This window comes from Hemicordylus capensis, chromosome 4, assembly GCF_027244095.1.
Source record: "Hemicordylus capensis ecotype Gifberg chromosome 4, rHemCap1.1.pri, whole genome shotgun sequence".
Classification (NCBI taxonomy): domain Eukaryota; kingdom Metazoa; phylum Chordata; class Lepidosauria; order Squamata; family Cordylidae; genus Hemicordylus; species Hemicordylus capensis.
In genome coordinates, this window is record NC_069660.1 from 104,290,515 (window position 1) to 104,307,500 (window position 16,986).

General features: G+C 42.1%; 1 protein-coding gene across 6 annotated transcripts in view; it reads left to right on the top strand.

The window, feature by feature from the left end:
- Positions 1 to 922: 922 nt before the first annotated feature.
- The window catches only part of LEPR (leptin receptor), a 122,497-nt gene continuing 106,433 nt past the window's right edge, over positions 923 to 16,986 (top strand). For 2 of the 6 annotated variants that reach the window (XM_053250545.1, XM_053250549.1), the window contains exons 1-2: positions 12,621 to 12,978; positions 13,898 to 13,968. Coding sequence is in view for 1 of the 6 variants with exons in the window: in XM_053250541.1 (XP_053106516.1) it covers positions 933 to 952 (20 nt within the window). In the remaining 5 variants the exon portion in view is untranslated. Of the gene's footprint in view, positions 953 to 12,620; positions 12,979 to 13,035; positions 13,442 to 13,897; positions 13,969 to 16,986 lie in introns of those variants that run through there. The other 4 variants (XM_053250543.1, XM_053250548.1, XM_053250541.1 and 1 more) reach the window with 3 other exon arrangements.

Consider the following 16,986-nt stretch of genomic DNA (forward strand, 5'->3'; position numbering starts at 1 on the left):
TGGGTCTTTATGCATGTTGTGCTGTAAAGCTATGAACTAAAATACTTGAATGGATCACCATTTTAATTCTTAACAAATGTTGCTATGGATTCAAACCATATTTATTGTTCCTACTGGGCTTTGGGAGGGAGGAGTGGGGATGAAAGATCCAGTATGCATTCATCAGAGGGAGAAATAGTTATTACATTTTCTGTCATTATGCAAAGCTCACATTCATTTAGGTAAAAATGGACTTTGCTCAAGATTCTGGCTAAATACTAAAAGTAAAATAAAATAATGTAAGTTAATGAATCTTTTTTTCAGATTATTCTTTTCAAACTAATGAAAACTGCTCAGGAGAAAAATAATTTCAGACCTGAATATATACGCACTTATGCATTCTAATTCCTCATTACTAAGCATTTGTATTCCTTATAGTTCAAATAAATCCAGAAGAAAAGTACCATGTGATTTGACTGAGAGACAAAGCACATTTAAAATATTGAATGTTGTAGTAATAAAATAATTGCTCTGAGCATTTACAGTTTGCCTCTGAAGAAAGAAGCAGCCACAATAAATAACATTATTCAGTTTATTTTATTGGAATATGACACAAACTAATTTACTCTGGGCTGCTAAGTCTCTGAAAAATGAATCAACTTAAATAATAACCATCACTATTTAATAGCTATTGGTATAAAGAGCTGATGCAAAGTAATTTCCCATATAATGATTGTGTACAACCTTTCTTTACAAGAACTGATGTATACATATTTCTTATAATCTTTAGAGCCGTAAGAACATAGGCAAGCCTCTCTAGTGCAACCCAACCCCTCAAAAGAAGTTTGGCTGTTGGTACAAATCTCAAGGCTGCATTCAAAGGATTCTGATTCTCAGAAATATGCTGCCTGTCCCTATGTGTATTTTGTCAGAAGTAAAGCCCTCTGCATTGAATGGGAGTTACTCCTCCTGGGTAAGTGTATATTACTATTACTGCAAATATTGATATACCACTTTGAACAAAAGTTTTCAAAATGGTATATGTATGTCCCAAACAGGTATCCATATATATACACACACACACACACACACACATACACTATATATGGATGCCTGTCCCAAAAGCCATCTAATGGCACACATATATTACACAATTGGTAATTATCCAGTGAATTGCCATTTACCTTAATGTTTCAACTGCCTTCATGAAAAGAATTATGTTGAACTCACATGACACCAAAGTTCTATCTTGGCATTTAATCTGTGATAGCTGTTTTGCATATGCAAGTCAAGTGATGAAATAAAGCTACACGAATGCATTTTCTTTTAGAGAAGAACTTTCTTATAATACAATTACTACATTCCATTCTTGCAGCAGGAAATGGCTTGACTAGCAAGTCAGAGGTTGCTGGTTCGAATCCCCGCTGGTATGTTTCCCAGACTATGAAAAACTCCTATATCGGGCAGCAGCAATATTGGAAGGTGCTGAAAGGCATCATCTCATACTGCACAGTTGACAGCAATGGTAAACCCCTCCTATATTCTACCAAAGACAACCACAGGGCTCTGTGGTCGCCAGGAGTCGACACTGACTTGATGGCACACTTTACTTACCTGTTCCCAAACAGCTTACAATCTAAAAAGAAACATAAAGAAGATACCAGAAACAACCACTGGAGGGATGCTGTGCTGGAGGTTGGATAGGGCCAGTTGCTTCCCCCTGCTAAATATAAGAGGATAACCACTTTAAAAAGGGCCTCTTTGTTCAGTTAGCAGGGTTATACATGGCATTATTCAGCGTACATGGGATTGCAAACTTTATGCTTCAGTCCTATTAAAATAAAATATGTATTGAGCACTTTCTCACGAGCAGTGAGAAAGGCTGGACTAGGACCGGGGAGACCCAAGTTCAAATCCCCATTCAGCCATGAAACTAGCTGGGTGACTCTGGGCCAGTCACTTCTTTTTCAGCCTAACCTACTTCACAGGGTTGTTGTGAAAGAGAAACTCAGGTATGTAGTGCACCGCTCTGGGCTCCTTGGAGGAAGAGCGGGATATAAATGTAAAAAATAATAATAATAAATAATAGTGTGGAAGAAGTCTTAAAAAACTTACCTCCCTGCAGACGATCCGGTGCTGTCCTTTGGGAGGGCGGATTGCCCGCCCAGATGATTACTGGCTGTCAGTAGCTCTGAGGGTTGGGGTGCTGAATGCATCGCTCCACCCCCTGGAGCTGCCATAATGCACCGCATGAGTGTGCAGTGCATTATGGGGATCCCCCTTCCTGCCCTGAAGCTGATTGGGAGACCCACAGTTGGCCAGCCCTGGCTGCAAGTGGCAAATGATCAAAGAAATGGGGTTAGGAGAACACTCGCTCTCCTAAGCTCATTTTGGAGGGTGGCTCCATAGGCGGGTTTGCTGCCACCATGCTGCCAGGATTGGGCCCAATCCTGGTGGTACACACGTATGCAAATCCGGGCTGGATCCCTTAGCCCAGTTTTGCACGTGTGTGTGAATGGCTTCATTAAGTTAAAGTAAACTACATGTTGTTTTAAGAACATGCTATCTATATGCTTGTTTTTTCTTTGTAAAATTGCCCTGTCACTTCCCTTCAGGGTACCACTGTCTCCCACTAGTCAGGATATAGCTTGGGCCAAGTTGCCTCAGATTAATGGCTAGAGGTCTGGCCCCGAGTCTTTTCTCTGGTCTTTGTTACTTCACAAAGGCCCCAGGATCAACGGTGCCACCTCAAGTCTCCAGCCAAGTCACAGAGCTGTTGCCAGGTCAAGCTCTCTTCAGCTTCTGGCCTTTCCTCTTCTGCTGTTTGGCCCTTAAATACCTCTTGACAGGTGGTGCAGTTCTCATGAGATCTCGGAAGGCCCTGAGATCTCACCCAGAAGTCTCACAAGATTTATGTGAGATTTCCCAGGTCCTCTCTGAAGTCTCATGAGTCCTCCCTCTGCATTTTGTCTGTGGGTTCCCTGTAAGGCCAGGCATTGTTGGGTTGGGCCAGGTGGCCCATGGGATTGGGGCTCACCGGCACAGCTGTTGGTATCCTCCATGGGAGAAGATCTGCCCGATCTTCGTGGCCTCGAGCCTGATGCTGTTTGGTTCTCCCACATACCCATGCAATGGAAGGGGGAATCTGGATCAAGACGATGGCAGAGTCCTCATCTCAATATGGACCAGGTCGCCCTGTGACTGCTATATGATTGGGGGGGGGGGAAGCCTACCACTTGTCCCACTGTTTTCAATTTGTCCAATGTCAACTAGTCTCATTGATTTCAGTCAGACTTAAATACAATGGACTGTGTGAGGAATACAAATATGAATATTCTGCTTTTCAACAAAAGTTTCCAAAGCGGTTTACATCGATATAAAAAATAAAATAAAATATATTTATTTACATAGATATAAATAAAATGAAACCATGTCCTATTGAATGAATGAATGAGTTTTATTCTGTCTGTAATCAGTTATAATACATAAATTCAAACCATAATCAACAAATACAGTATGACAGGCTGCTTTGCTTCTTGTTTCTCTGCTTGAGAATGTGGAACCCTTAGCTGGTCTAAGGAGGCAACTATTAGTCTCCTATTAGAGAATAATGGAAAAGGTACACTCCTATGCACACCTAATTAGGACTTACTTCTAACTAAATTTGCATAAGATCAGGCTGCACCGAAATTGTATATGGGGCAAATTAGTGTGATCTGATTTTTTTTTTTAACAACTTAAAAATATAAAATAAGTCCTACTGCTTATTGAGATTATCTAGAGAGGTTCATCTGCAGTTGCCACTGGCTTATTTGGTGGCTACGCATGGATGGGCCTTCTCTGTTTGCTACTATGAGATTCTTGAAATGCACTCGCTGCTGAAATAAGAGCCTCCCTATCTCTGACAACTTTTAAAAGTCTCTAAAAAGTTAATTTTTCACTCAAGTTTTTTAACTGGACTGTGGTTTTAAATTGTTTTAAGGTCTTCATTTTTAATCTGTTTGATGTTGTTATAAACCACTCAAAGATGGAAGTTTGGGGCAATCTACAAATTATGAATAAATAATGCTGATTGCCCTGGGCTTGTACTCTAATTCTTCCATTTTGACAGTAAAAACTAGACAGAGTTCCAGATTCTTCGATTTTCACTTGATAGTGAGTTCAGTTCATGGAGTTTTCACTGCAGTTCATTTTGTGAAGGAAAAAGATTCTGCTGTTCCCCCTCCCACATGCACCTAAACTGCCAATAAATATAATTAAGGTTTTACCTAAACTTCTTTACCAGTACTTTAAACCTATTGGCTATGATCCAGAGAAGCATGCCACTAATTCCATGTATCCGGGGGGGGGGGGGGAATCCATTTTTTGTTCTGAGTGGTATCTCTACCTCACACAAGATCACATGCAGCTGTTTAAACCTGGACAGCAGGCCAGTAGCGGGTGGTGGTTTTAGTATTTCTGCAACAGGGTACAAAAGCTGGGGTTAGGGTTGGTGTTGGGTGAAAAATAAAATAAGCACCCTGCTCAACAGCCACATTTTCCCCCATATGCTTAAAGTGGCTTGCTTGGTTTGTCACCATTGTGTCTAGTTCTGTCTTCCGTAAATTGGTTAAACCAGCACCTGCTAAGACACCCATTGGGTCTTGGCAGTTGCTGAGAAGTGCAACAGAGCCTATCTAGAATATCTTATGGGCTGGGCAGATACATGGGAGAATGCAGTTCTTAAGGTATTCTAAACACAAGCCATTTAGAGCTTAAAGGTAATCACCAATACCTTGAATTGTGCCCATAAAGAAACTGGCAACCAATGCAGCACAGGCGTAATATGTTGACAGCGCCTGGTCCTTGGCAGGACACTTGCAGCTGCATTCTGTACCAGATGAAGTTTTCAAAGGGACTTTAAGACAGCCCCACATAGAGTGTTCGACATTAGTCTGCATGTGAGATGAGAAGGACATAACCATGGTAAGGTATGCTTGATTTAGGGATGGATGCTGCTGATGCACCAATCAAAGCAGGGCAAAGGCTCCCGCAAAGAGCAGGGCAAGGGCCACAGCCACTACCTAATCATCCAGGAACAAGGCTGGGTTCAGCACTTCTAAACTGTGAACCTGGTTTTTCATGGAAAGTGTAATCTCATCCAGAAGGGGTTGATTATCATCACCAGTCAGCATATCATCTTACCAGAAAGACCTGTCTTGTCTGGATTTAACTTCAGCTTCTTCAGTTAACAATCATCCAGTCCATCACCAATTTCAGGCACTGATTCAGGAAATTCTGCTTGCATGCTGGTGACTCTCAATCCCAGGCTACAGTTTCCTGCCATATATATGTGCAATGGAAAATTCACTTTTTCTGCCATGTAATGTGTAAACATTACATGGGATTACACATATGCCACCTAATGGTTTAGCGGGGAAGCAACCTGTCTAGAGAGCAGGAGGCTGTTGGTTTGAATCCTCACTGGTGGGGATATATGATATGAGGAACTACTATATCGGGCAGCAGCGATCTAGGAAGGTGCTGAAAGGCGTCACTTCATACTGCACGGGAGAAGGCACTGGTAAACCAATCCTGAATTCTACCAAGAAAACCAAATGGCTCTGTGGTCGGCAGGAGTCGACACTGATTTGATGGCACAATCTTTCCTTTCCAATGTATAAACCATAAAGTGTTTCATATTGTATTGTATTTATGGGTGCCATGAGGGGACTCATTTGTGCTCCCCACATAGTGTTTCATACCATATGTGAAGTTTTTTTCCCCTTCAGAAACAACTGTAAGCTATTACATTCACTATGAAAACCTCCTCCCTTTAGTTAGTGTTTCCTATCCTGCTAGTAATGTTGGAAAATATGTACCACTTAATTTTCTCCTATTACATTTAATAATTGTTCTCTGGATGGCTCACAATGCAACAGTAAAAAAAATCCAATAAAAACAAAACAAGAAATTACAACACAAAATAAAAACAAAAAACAGTACAAAACGTTTTTAAAATTTTTTTCCCCTGAGCCTCTATGCACCCACTTGACTTGACATTCCCAGGAAGCCGTATCATGAGTACTTATAAATGGTAGTAAGATTGTTTATACTGTAGTTATTATGCGCTTTTAAAAAGTCAGCAAGTAATTGCTGCAAAAGCTCTTCAAATGCATTGCTTGTTCACAGTTTAACCTTTAATGTATCCAAAAGTGGGATCTTTTCTTGCTAAGTGTTTTTCCCCATGTGAATTGATGTGCTGCTTACCAATGTTGAGCCGACTACTACTATATTTCCTACATCTTGGAAAACACCTAAAACGTCTAAGGACTACTATGCCACCACATCATATTGGCGTTTTGTTGGAGCTGAGACCCAAGCAGCATCAGCTCTCAGCAGCAGTATCTTCTAATGACCACTAGGGGCTTTAGGGGTATAGATAGAGAGTACAGGACTCCTCCCCTCTTTGTTCACCCAGAGTTTTTAGTCTCTCCTAGAGATAGCTGTTAAGTTTCTCTTTCCCTTCAGCCATGAGTTCATCTAGAATAGGCTTCAGGCTTTCCTATTTGTAAATCCTTGTTGTTTTTCAAACTTGAAGTAAATCCTTGTTGTTTTGAAGTAAATCCTTGTTGTCTTTCAAACTTGAAGAACTGTCTCCAGACCTCCTGCTTGGCTGAATTCTCATTCTACTGGTTTTGCTCTGCTAATGGGAGTTGAACTGCCATACTTCTCCTATTAGGGGTTATGGGCGGAGAAGCCAGTGAATAAAAGAAAAAGGCTTTGAAAATGGAGACAGCACAAGGATTCCAGATGATTGAAAAGTTTCAAGGTCCCAAATACGAGTTCTGGTCTTTCAAGGTGGAGATGCTCTTCAAGCGTCATGGACTTGTTCTGCATACCCAGTGCCCTGCAGATACAGGAAAGGAGCAGAAGGAATGGGACAAAGCAGATGAAAAGGTATTGGGAATGATTTGCTTGGTGGTGAGTGACCCAATCTTAGTGCATCTAAGAAAAGAAGAACATGCAAAAGATATGTGTGAAATTCTGAAGGGATTATATAAAAAGAAGTCTTTGGTTTCCACAGTAAGAAAACTGAGCAATAAAAGACTTAGAGAAGGTGAAATTCTGTCCAAACAAATAAATGAAATGTTAGGAATATCTAGGCAATTGCAAACTTAAGAAGTAATCATTCCAGATGTGGCTTTGATAGGACTGCTGTTTAAGAGATGTAAGTTTTGGGCAGAATAAAAATGTTATTAATAAATAATAATAATAATAATAATAATAATAATAAATAGTTTGCCAGATTATTTTGCTAGTGGGGCTAGTGCCTTGGAAGTCAAGGAGCATGCAGACTTGGAATTTGTAATTAACTATCTAGAGGACTTTGATTTGTGCAGAAGGGATTGTAGGCAACCAAAGGAAAGTGAATAAAATGCATTTAGAACCTTGCAAAGAAATAAGAAATGCTTTATTTGTGGAAGCCCCAAGCATTTGCAGAATAAATGTCCCCAAAATAAAGAGTTTGCAGGAAAAGGCAAGCAAAACTTTATTTGCAAAGGGAGTGAGTCATCTGGGAACACAGGACACAAAACTACAATCAACCAGGGTCTAAAGCTAAGCAAAGGGTATACCTTGCAAGGATAGATACAGTTTTGGAAATGAAATCTGAGAAATGCAGAAGTGGAATTTGCATTAGGGGTGTGCGTACAGGTTCAGTATCGAACCAGCTAGATGTCAAACATGCCCAATACAAGAGCTTTATGTTGAGCCAGCCTCAAACTGAACCTGCCCCTGTTTGGCCTGCTCTCAAGCTGAACAACCCCTGGGGTTTGGATTAAAATTTAAAACAAACAAACTCACTGCCTCCTACTCTGGGGGCTTCTCCGCGGCTGTGGGGGAGTGTGTCTCTGGAGGTTCCCCCTCCCCCGCACCGGCCTCCAGTTTGTTATAGATACACCCATTCTGGGTGGTTTTTGGCTCATTCCCGGCCTGGCTTCCATGGCTATGGTCATTTTGGAGGCTGCAGTGCATGCCCAATGGGCCTCTGTGTAAAATGTTTTTTTTTTTAATTCGAACCCCTGAACCCAAAGTGAACCGGGGGTTGTTCAGGAATGTTTGTGGGTGCACAAAACTGAACAAACCTGGTCCAGTTTGAGTCTGGTCCAGACTTGAACTGAACAGGGCAAACCAGATTTGTGTGCTACAAGCAACCTGATTAAAGAAAGGGAGAGATACAAGTTGCAGAATCCCTATATACTTGGCAGATAGAAAACTGATGTATACAGAAGGGAAAGGGGCAGCACAGTTGCTCTGCCAACTGGAGAAAGGAGAAATGATTCGATTAACAATTGAAGAAGCTTCATATGGTTCTGGTCTGGACAAAAAAGCCTGATGTCTATAAAACGTGCTACAGAAAGGGGCTATGAAGTAAAATTTAAAGCAAGGCACAATTTCATTACGTATAAACAGGAATGGCTTATGAAAGCAATTTTACAAGAGAATTGATTGTTTGAAGTAGAATGTGTGACTGAAAAGGCCAAAACTGTGAAAGAATGCACAAAGGATGCCTGAATTTGTAGCACAGAAGGTTAGGCCATAAAGATGCCAAATGATATGTCAGGCTAAAAAGTTGCATTTGGTAAAGGTTCTAAAAATAGCCCCCTGCAGCACTGCATCAAAGTGTACCAACTGAAGTTTCCGGACTATGTACAAAAGCAGCCCCACATACAGTGCATTGCAGTAGTCAAGTCTGAAGGTTACCAACAGTTGTACCACTGTTATGAGGTCATTCATCTCAAGAAACGGACACAGCTGTCATATCAGCTAAAGTTGATAGAAAGCCCCTCGGGCCACCACCTCAACCTGAGATACCAGGGAGAGGTGTGGATCCAGAAGTACTCCCAGACTGTGTATCTGTTCCTTTTGGAGAAGTGTGACCCCATCTAGAACAGGGAGATCAAAACAGTCTCTGGAGTTCTGACCCCACGCAATAAGTACTGCTGTCTTATCTGGATTCAGTCTCAATTTATTCTCCCGCATCCAGCCTATTACTGCTTTCAGGCAGGCATTTAGGGAGGTTATGCCAGCTCCTGAAGAAGTTGACATGGAGAAGCAGATCTGGGTGTCATCAGCATACCGGTAACACCCAGCTCCAAATCCCCTGATGATCTCTCCCAGCTGTTTCATGTAGATGCTAAAGAGCACGGGAGAGAATGGAGCACTGAGGGACATCATATTTAAGATCAGATTTCGAAGAGTAACAATCTCCAGTCGACACCATCTGGAACCTGTCTGAGAGATAGGAGTGGAACCACTGTAGAACAGTGCCTCTCAGCCACAACACTCTCAGATGTTCCAGGAGGATACTATGGTCTGAAAGCTATGGTACTGAAAGCCACTGAGAAGTCCAAAAGGACCAACAGAGTCACACTTCCTCTATCAATTCCCAATTGGAGATCACCCATCAGGCCGACAAAGGCAGTCTCCACCCCATAGCCCGCCTGAAAGCCAGTTTGAAATGGGTCTAGATGATCAGTCGCCTATGAGACCAGTCCTCTGTAGGGGTGTATGAGCTGACTCTCCTTCAAGCCGCTTGACTCGAAGGGGCCTGGTTAAGCTCAAGTTGGCTTGAAACTTACTGGTAAACTACAACAACAAAAAATATGTATATACTGCTTTTCAACAAAAGCTTCCAAAGAGGTTTACATAGAGAAATAATAAAGAAAGAAAGATGGATCCCTGTCCCCAAAGGGCTCACAATCTAAAAGAAACCTAAGAACGGAATAGGTAGCGGGGCTATTCCCCTCCTTTTTACTTAGTAACTTCAAGATAAAATCTGATGCTGTGTGAACGGCACTATATGCAAGACAGTGTCCAAACCTAGATCATATGAATGCACACCAAGCCTATATGTTGCGATGCAATTTTGTTTTGATGTTTGTTGCAATGCAATTTTAAGAAGCCATCTGGAAACTACCCGGGCCTGGTTCAAGTGTGCACAAAACCAGACTGGACTCAGTTCAGCTCAAGTCCAGTTCAATTCAAGCCAAACTGTGTTTTCCAGCTTGCACAAATCCAGTAAATTTGCCTAAGACCCTTTGAAGCCATTGAGCCTAATAGCCATCAACACATCCCACAGCAGAAAATTGCATAGATTAATTACGTGCTGTGTGAAAAACTACTTCCTTTTGTTGGTCCTAATTCCCGGCTTTCAGTTTCATGGGATGACCCCTGGTTCTAGTGTTTTGAGAGAGGGAGAAAATGTTCTCTCTGTCCACAATCTCTATTCCATGCATAATTTTTTACACCTCTATCATGTCTCCCCATAGTCTCCTCTTTTTCAAACTGAAAAGCTCCAGATTTGGTAGCCTTGCCTCCTAAGGAAGGTGCTCTAGGCCCCTGATCATCTTGGTTGCCTTTTCTGCACCTTTTCCAGATCTACAATGTTCTTCTTAAGATACAATGACCAGAACGGCACACAGTATTCCAAATGTGGCTGCACCATAGTTTTGTATAAGGGCATTACAATATTAGCATTTTTATTTTCAGTCCCTATCCTAATGATAAGGAATTTTAGCCCTTGGAATTTGCCTTTTTCATAGCTGCTGCACACTGAGTTGACACTTGCAACAAGCTGACCACCATGACCCTAAAGATCTCTCTCCTGGTCAGTCACTGACAGCTCAGACCACATCAGTGTATATGTGAAGTTGGGTTGTGGGTTGTTGTTTTTTTGCACCAATATGCATCACTTTACACTTGCTTACATTGAACTGCATTTGCCATTTTGTCACCCACTCCCCAGAGATCCTTCTCCCCAGAGATCCTTCACAACAATCTGTTGTGGATTTCACGACCCTAGTTTAGTGTCATATGCAAATCTGGCCACTTCGCTGCTTACCCCAACTTCTAGATAATTTATGAACAATTTAAAGAGCACTGGTCCCAGTACAAATCCTTGGGAAACCCCACTTCTAACTTCTAACTTCCACTTCTAACTTCCCTCCATTGTGAAAACTGTCAATTTATTCCTACCCTCTGTTTCCTCTCTTTCAACCACTTACCAATCTACACATGAACCTGTCCCCTTATCCCATGACTACTAAGCTTACTCAAAAGCCTTTTGTGGGGAACTTTGTCAAAAGCTTTTTGGAAGTCCAAGAATACTGTTTCAACCAGATCACCTTTATCCACATACCTGTTGACACTCTCAAAGAACTCCAAAGGTTAGTGAGGCAAGACTGGCCCTTGTAGAAGCCATGCTGCTTCTCCTTCAGCAAGGCCTGTTCTTCTATATGTTTAACAATTTTGTCCTTAAGTATGCTTTCCATTAATTTACCAGGCCAGAAGTTAAGCTGACTGGCCTGTAGTTTCCCGGATCCCCCCTGCATCCCTTTCTGAAAAGTTGCAAGAGTAACATGAGCTACTTTCCAGTCCTCTGGTACAGAGCCTGATTTTAGGGATGAGTGACATATTTTTGCTAGGAGATCAGGAGTTTTACCTTTGAGTTCCTTCAGAACTCTTGGGTGGTACCATCTGCCCCTGGCAATTTAACTACAATTAAATTCAATACAATTTAATACAATACAACCTCTCTTGTCACCTCAAATTGGCCCAGTTCTTCAGCCTCCAAGCCCAGGAAGCTCAGTTCTGGAGTGAGTATATGCTCAGTAATGGTATCCTTTGCCATGAAGACAAAACTCATTCAGCTTCTCTGCAGTTCTTATCCTTCTTAACAATCCTGTTCATGCCTTCATCATCTAAGGGTCCAACTGTCTCCCTGACAGGTTTTGTGCTTCTGACATATTTAAAGAAGTTTTTGTTATTCCCCTTGACACTTCTTGCTAAATGCTCCTCAAAGTTTCTTTTTGCATTGCTTATTGTCTCCTTGCATTTTCTTTGCTAGGGTTAATTTTCCTTTCTGTTCTCCTGATTTGTGCAGGACTTCCATTTTATAGATTTATAGCTTCCCTGACTATTTGTTAGCCATGCTGAACTTGGTGGTACCTTTCCTCCTGCTTGGTATATATTCCAACAGAGCTTCTATTATTGTGCTTTTGAATAAGTTTCATGCTTTCTGAAGTGGTTTGACCCTCCTGACTTTCCCTTTCAGATTCCTTTCTACTATTTTTGAGAAGTTTCCTCTTCTTGAAGTCCAACATACAATTTATTATCAACAATATTGAACTGAACTAGGAAAAAAAGTAAAAAAACCAAAACCCAAGTGAATAAGTGCCTTCAATAATAAATGACTAATCAGAGCTCAAGAATGCTGCCAGCCTTCCAGGGTGCACTTTTCACATGCTCAGAGGTATGCAGACTTCACAGTTTTGCATGTGTTTACTTAATTTGTGCCCTGAATAATAGATACCTGTCAGCCCTCATACTAATAAACGTTATATAGACATGCATCTATATATACACCTCCTATATCATGGAAATGGTCAGGAATATTTGTGCCTGGGATAAATGAAAGACTCAAGCTGCGTGCATTGTATTTGGTGCAAGAACATTAAAGGCTCCCTAGGCAAGCCATGGACCCTGGATCCCGTGCCTGCAAAGGACTGGAGCGCGTCAATCCCAGGCGCAAGAGCTGCTGCTGAGAGACTCGAGCGCCACGTGACGCCCAGTCCCGCCTTTGGCTAGCAGGCGCTTCCCGCGTCCTCAGCAGTGACAGCTGTAGCCGCACAGGTAGCGAGAGCAGAAGCTGCAGCATTTCCCGCGCGCTGTTCCTCACAAGCGTCGCGCGCCCACCCGCTGGCCTCAAGCGGCTGTCTGCAGAGCGCGCAGACACTTGGAGCGACGGACCGGGATAAAGGCCGAAGAGTGCTGGCTGGGGACGGGAGGGCGCGGGGGAGTGATGGTTCCACTGCCAGCCGGGTGACAGCATGGGGATTTAGAGGAGAGGACGGGCCACGGAGGAGGAGTCGGGGGTCAGTTCCTCCCCGCTCCCTCCTCTTTCCATCTCTTGCGTGAAAAGCGCGGCCGTGACTCCAACTGACCGCCACAGCAAAGGTACGTGCTGTCCATTCCTCCTTTCCTTCTGGCTTCAGGAGCCCTGGCTAGTTATTGGCCGCAAATGCATTTGGGGGAGCAAGCGCTGTAAGGAGGCTGTGTGCGCCACTCCACCGGCTCACTTCTTTTTGGTTGGCTAGGTGTAGACGCCTTAAGTGTAACTTTTAACTCCACCGTAGAGAGCTAGGCGCGCTGAACTTAATGAGGCTTACTCTTGAGCAGCTATGCGTAGGATCGCGCTGCACAGCGACACACTTGCTACAGAAGTCATGGGACGTCACTTGTGAGTAGGCACCTCTAGGGTTGCACCACCAGTCGTAAGGCTGTTTCAGAAGGAACCCGCTGAAGTTCTTGCTCGGCTAAGCGCATGGGGCGCAGAGGCGCGATTGAAGAGCCTGAGTTGTTGGTCACTCGCTTGGGAGGCGACTGCTGGAAGTCTGAGACTGCGCGTCTATGCGCGGCAGTAAGTTAATTACTTTCACCGCATAGAAAGAAAACGTCCCCATTAATCCTGCCTTCATCTCCCTGTTGGTTGCACGGGACCTGCAGCAGTTTGGGGGAAACCAGCCAGATAGAACTAGCTCGAAGTGATGGTTGTGGGCGTGGCTTTATGTTTAATCAAAGTCCAATCTAACCTCGGCTACGCTTTAGATCTTTTTAGTTGACATTAGCAAAGCTCGTTTTGTTGTTTGTAAGGGTGGGGGGCAGGATCCTTTCAATTATTTCGTACCATAGCCATCTCGAATGAAAACAACAAAGTCTTTTTGACCCCTTAATAGGTTTGTTGTGACATAAACTCGTGGACCATAATTCACTTCAACAGATGCATCTGATGAAGTGGGTTGTAGTTCACAGAAGTTTATGTTACAATAAATACATATTTATTTATTTATTTATTTATTTTATTCACCATTTTTAGGTGTGGCAAGGCTTGACTTTTTATGCAGTACAATAAGACAACTATCCCTCTAGAAGTTTCATCTCAAATGGGTATTTGATTTGTTTAAAAACTTTTAATAGTAGTAATTGCAAAATGGGTGATTAAAGGGTTGGGGGGAGGAATGACAAAAGATTGGAAGAATATGTTGGACAACATGGTGGTGAACACTTGCAGATTAGTATTACTAGGAACACTGTAAAATACAGTGCAGTCCTCTTAACCTAGCTAGTGACCTGGCACTTAGGAGATTTTTGCACGTGGGACCTGAATCTGTAATGTATTTGTGGATGACCTGCTTAGGTATCTATGCATTTATTACATTTGCATTTCTTCTGAGGAGTTCCAGATGGACTTGTTCCTTTAAACATTTCCCCCCCATCCTTTAAGGTTGGTTGGACAAAGTGTGACTTTGACACAGGCCATCCTTTGTGTGTCATAGCTGAGTAGGGATTTGAGTGCAGCCTTGGTTTAGGTCAGCACTGTATTCAGTACATTGGCTTTGATCATTTAATTTCAAATTGTTTTTCTGTCCCTAATTAACAACATTTGCACACAGACACAAAAAGTATGTGAGAGAGACTAAAGAGCTTTAAGTGTTCTGTGCCAAAGTGATCTTTAACTGCTTTTGCCTAGTTGACTTTAAGATCAAGTACTTGAGCATAAATAGTTTGTGTTTCTTATTTGTTGGTGAAATATATCTCTGGTTATTCTGACAAATCTTAGTGATCAAATAGTATATAGAGTAGGCTCATATATGACATGTTTTTGTGCAATTAAGGAAACATCTTTGACCTACAAATTTGTTCTGAGGTGCAGGGGGCAACAGAATGGAGGGGGGAAATTGGCAAAAATTGCCCCACGCCTTGCAGAATGGAATCTTTTTCTGGGTGTTGCCCATTGTGGACTGTTATCCTCATTCTACAAGACTGGGAATTCCAGAACTGATGTGCTGTGTCAAAACTGTAATTGTGCAGCAAGAAATAAATAAAATAATAATTAAGGGCTGCTGCGAGCTTATAGACTAGAATCACTCAGAGGCTGCTTGCGGAGTTTCTGAATGAGTCACTGCTCCTGAGCTCACCACCTTCTAATTAGCTTTCACTGATTCACCACTTCTCGATCTGGTGTGACTGGATCAATTAACTAATCCCAGTGCAGACATGCAACAATATTAGAAAGAGGCTCTCTGAGGACTTGAGGAAGGCTGTCCATCAGTTAGGAGCCACCATTCTTGGCTTGCCTCTTTCCAATGAAGAGTTATACCAAATCAGTCGCCAATACAGAAAAGCAGTGGGAGGAGACTTGTGGGTTGGACGCCTTTGAGGACTAGTTATTCTTTCTCTTATATACTCTAAAAGTAAACCTTTTTGTGTCCTCCTATTTTAATTTAGAGAAAAATGCAACTCATATATTGGAAAAAATATGTGTCATTATGAATATTTTAAGAAAAAGATAAACATATGAAACTGCCTTATACTGAGTAAGACCTATACAAAGTGACAGTGGGTCGCCAGACCTTTTGGATAGGGGTATTTAGGAAGCCAAGGAGTGAACTTGGAATCTTTTGAATGCAAAGTATGTGCTCTGCTGCTATGTTATGGCCCAAATGTGGCTTTCTGTGGTCCATTAAAATCTGTGGCAAAATTTGTATTTTATTGACTTCAGAAGCAGCCTGGAGCGTAGCTCTGGGTCACCTTCTTAATCACTTTCTCTCTCATCTTCCTAATGGCTGGATTCAAATAAAATCATTTTGCTTTAGTGTTTAAGGAGGAATAGGTTCATTCAGGATATTTTCATTTGGAAGAACTAAAAGGATTAATCAAGATTTACTGCAGTGTTTGAGAGACAATGATTTGCCCAAGGCCATCCACTGAATTTCTGTGACTAAGTAGTTAATTTAACTGAAGTCCTTTTAGTCCAATCTCAGGCTCCTTTTGCTTTCAAATATAAAGTATTATGTAGAAAAGCATAGCCCAGTTTGATGCCACTTGAGCAATATGTTTATATACCAATTGGAGTTAGTCCCAGAAACATGAGAGATTAACCAGGGAATCTACAAAGCTTAAGAGGCGCCAACTTCAACAATCTTTAAAAAATCACCCCTTCCCCCAGTTTCTTTGAAATATGGGTAGTAGCTTCCTTGCACCCATTGGACGCTACCACCCAACACAACCCTCTCTGGGCCACCGTGGTGCCCCCCATGTGGAGCTACAAGGCTGCTGAAATTCCCATTATTCTCAATGGGGAAAAGCTTAAAGACGTGCCAACTTCAATTTAAAAAAAATCCCCTTTGCCCAATTTCTTTGAAACTTGGGTGGTAGCTTCCACACATTTGACACTACCACCCACCCCACTTTGGCCACAAAATGGAGGTCCAAATCTCCAAAATTTTCGGGTCCAAATCTGGGTTGATTTGTACCTGAATCTGGGCAATTGAGCACAAGGGTGATTTGTTTTGTTTATAAATCACCCGAATCAGCCAGATTTGAGTACAAATTGTTTTGTACCCGAATCAGTTTGCACATCCATAGCACACATCCGCTCTGATGCCTAATCAGGGCGCGCACAGGCCTCTCATTTAGTATCTAGCTTGTATGGTGCTCGTAAGCTCGCCGCCTCCTCCAGTGTGGAGAGAGGTGACTAGCTCCGTGCAAAAGGAAAAATTGTGCCGAGTCAGTGTCAACTCCTCGTGACCACATAGGGTTGCCATATTATGGCTCTCCAAATCCGGGTACCCCAATTTGCATATTATTTAAATAGACTTGAAAATAATTTGCACATTATGCAAATTAACAGATGCATTTTCCAGTTTATTTATTGATTTATATACCGTCCTTCAGAAAATGACTTGTATTTGCCAAGGTAGTTGGGGAAAATATCTTTGCCTGACTATTCTCCTTGACACATTAACAGCAACAAAAAAAGCACAGGTTTTTAATTAAGGCTGCAATTTTGTACACGCTTATTTCAGAGAAGATCAGATTGAAATCAACAGTGCTTGCAATTCTGTACACACTTATTTCAGAGAAGATCTGACTGAAATCAACAGTGCTTGCTAAGTAGGCATG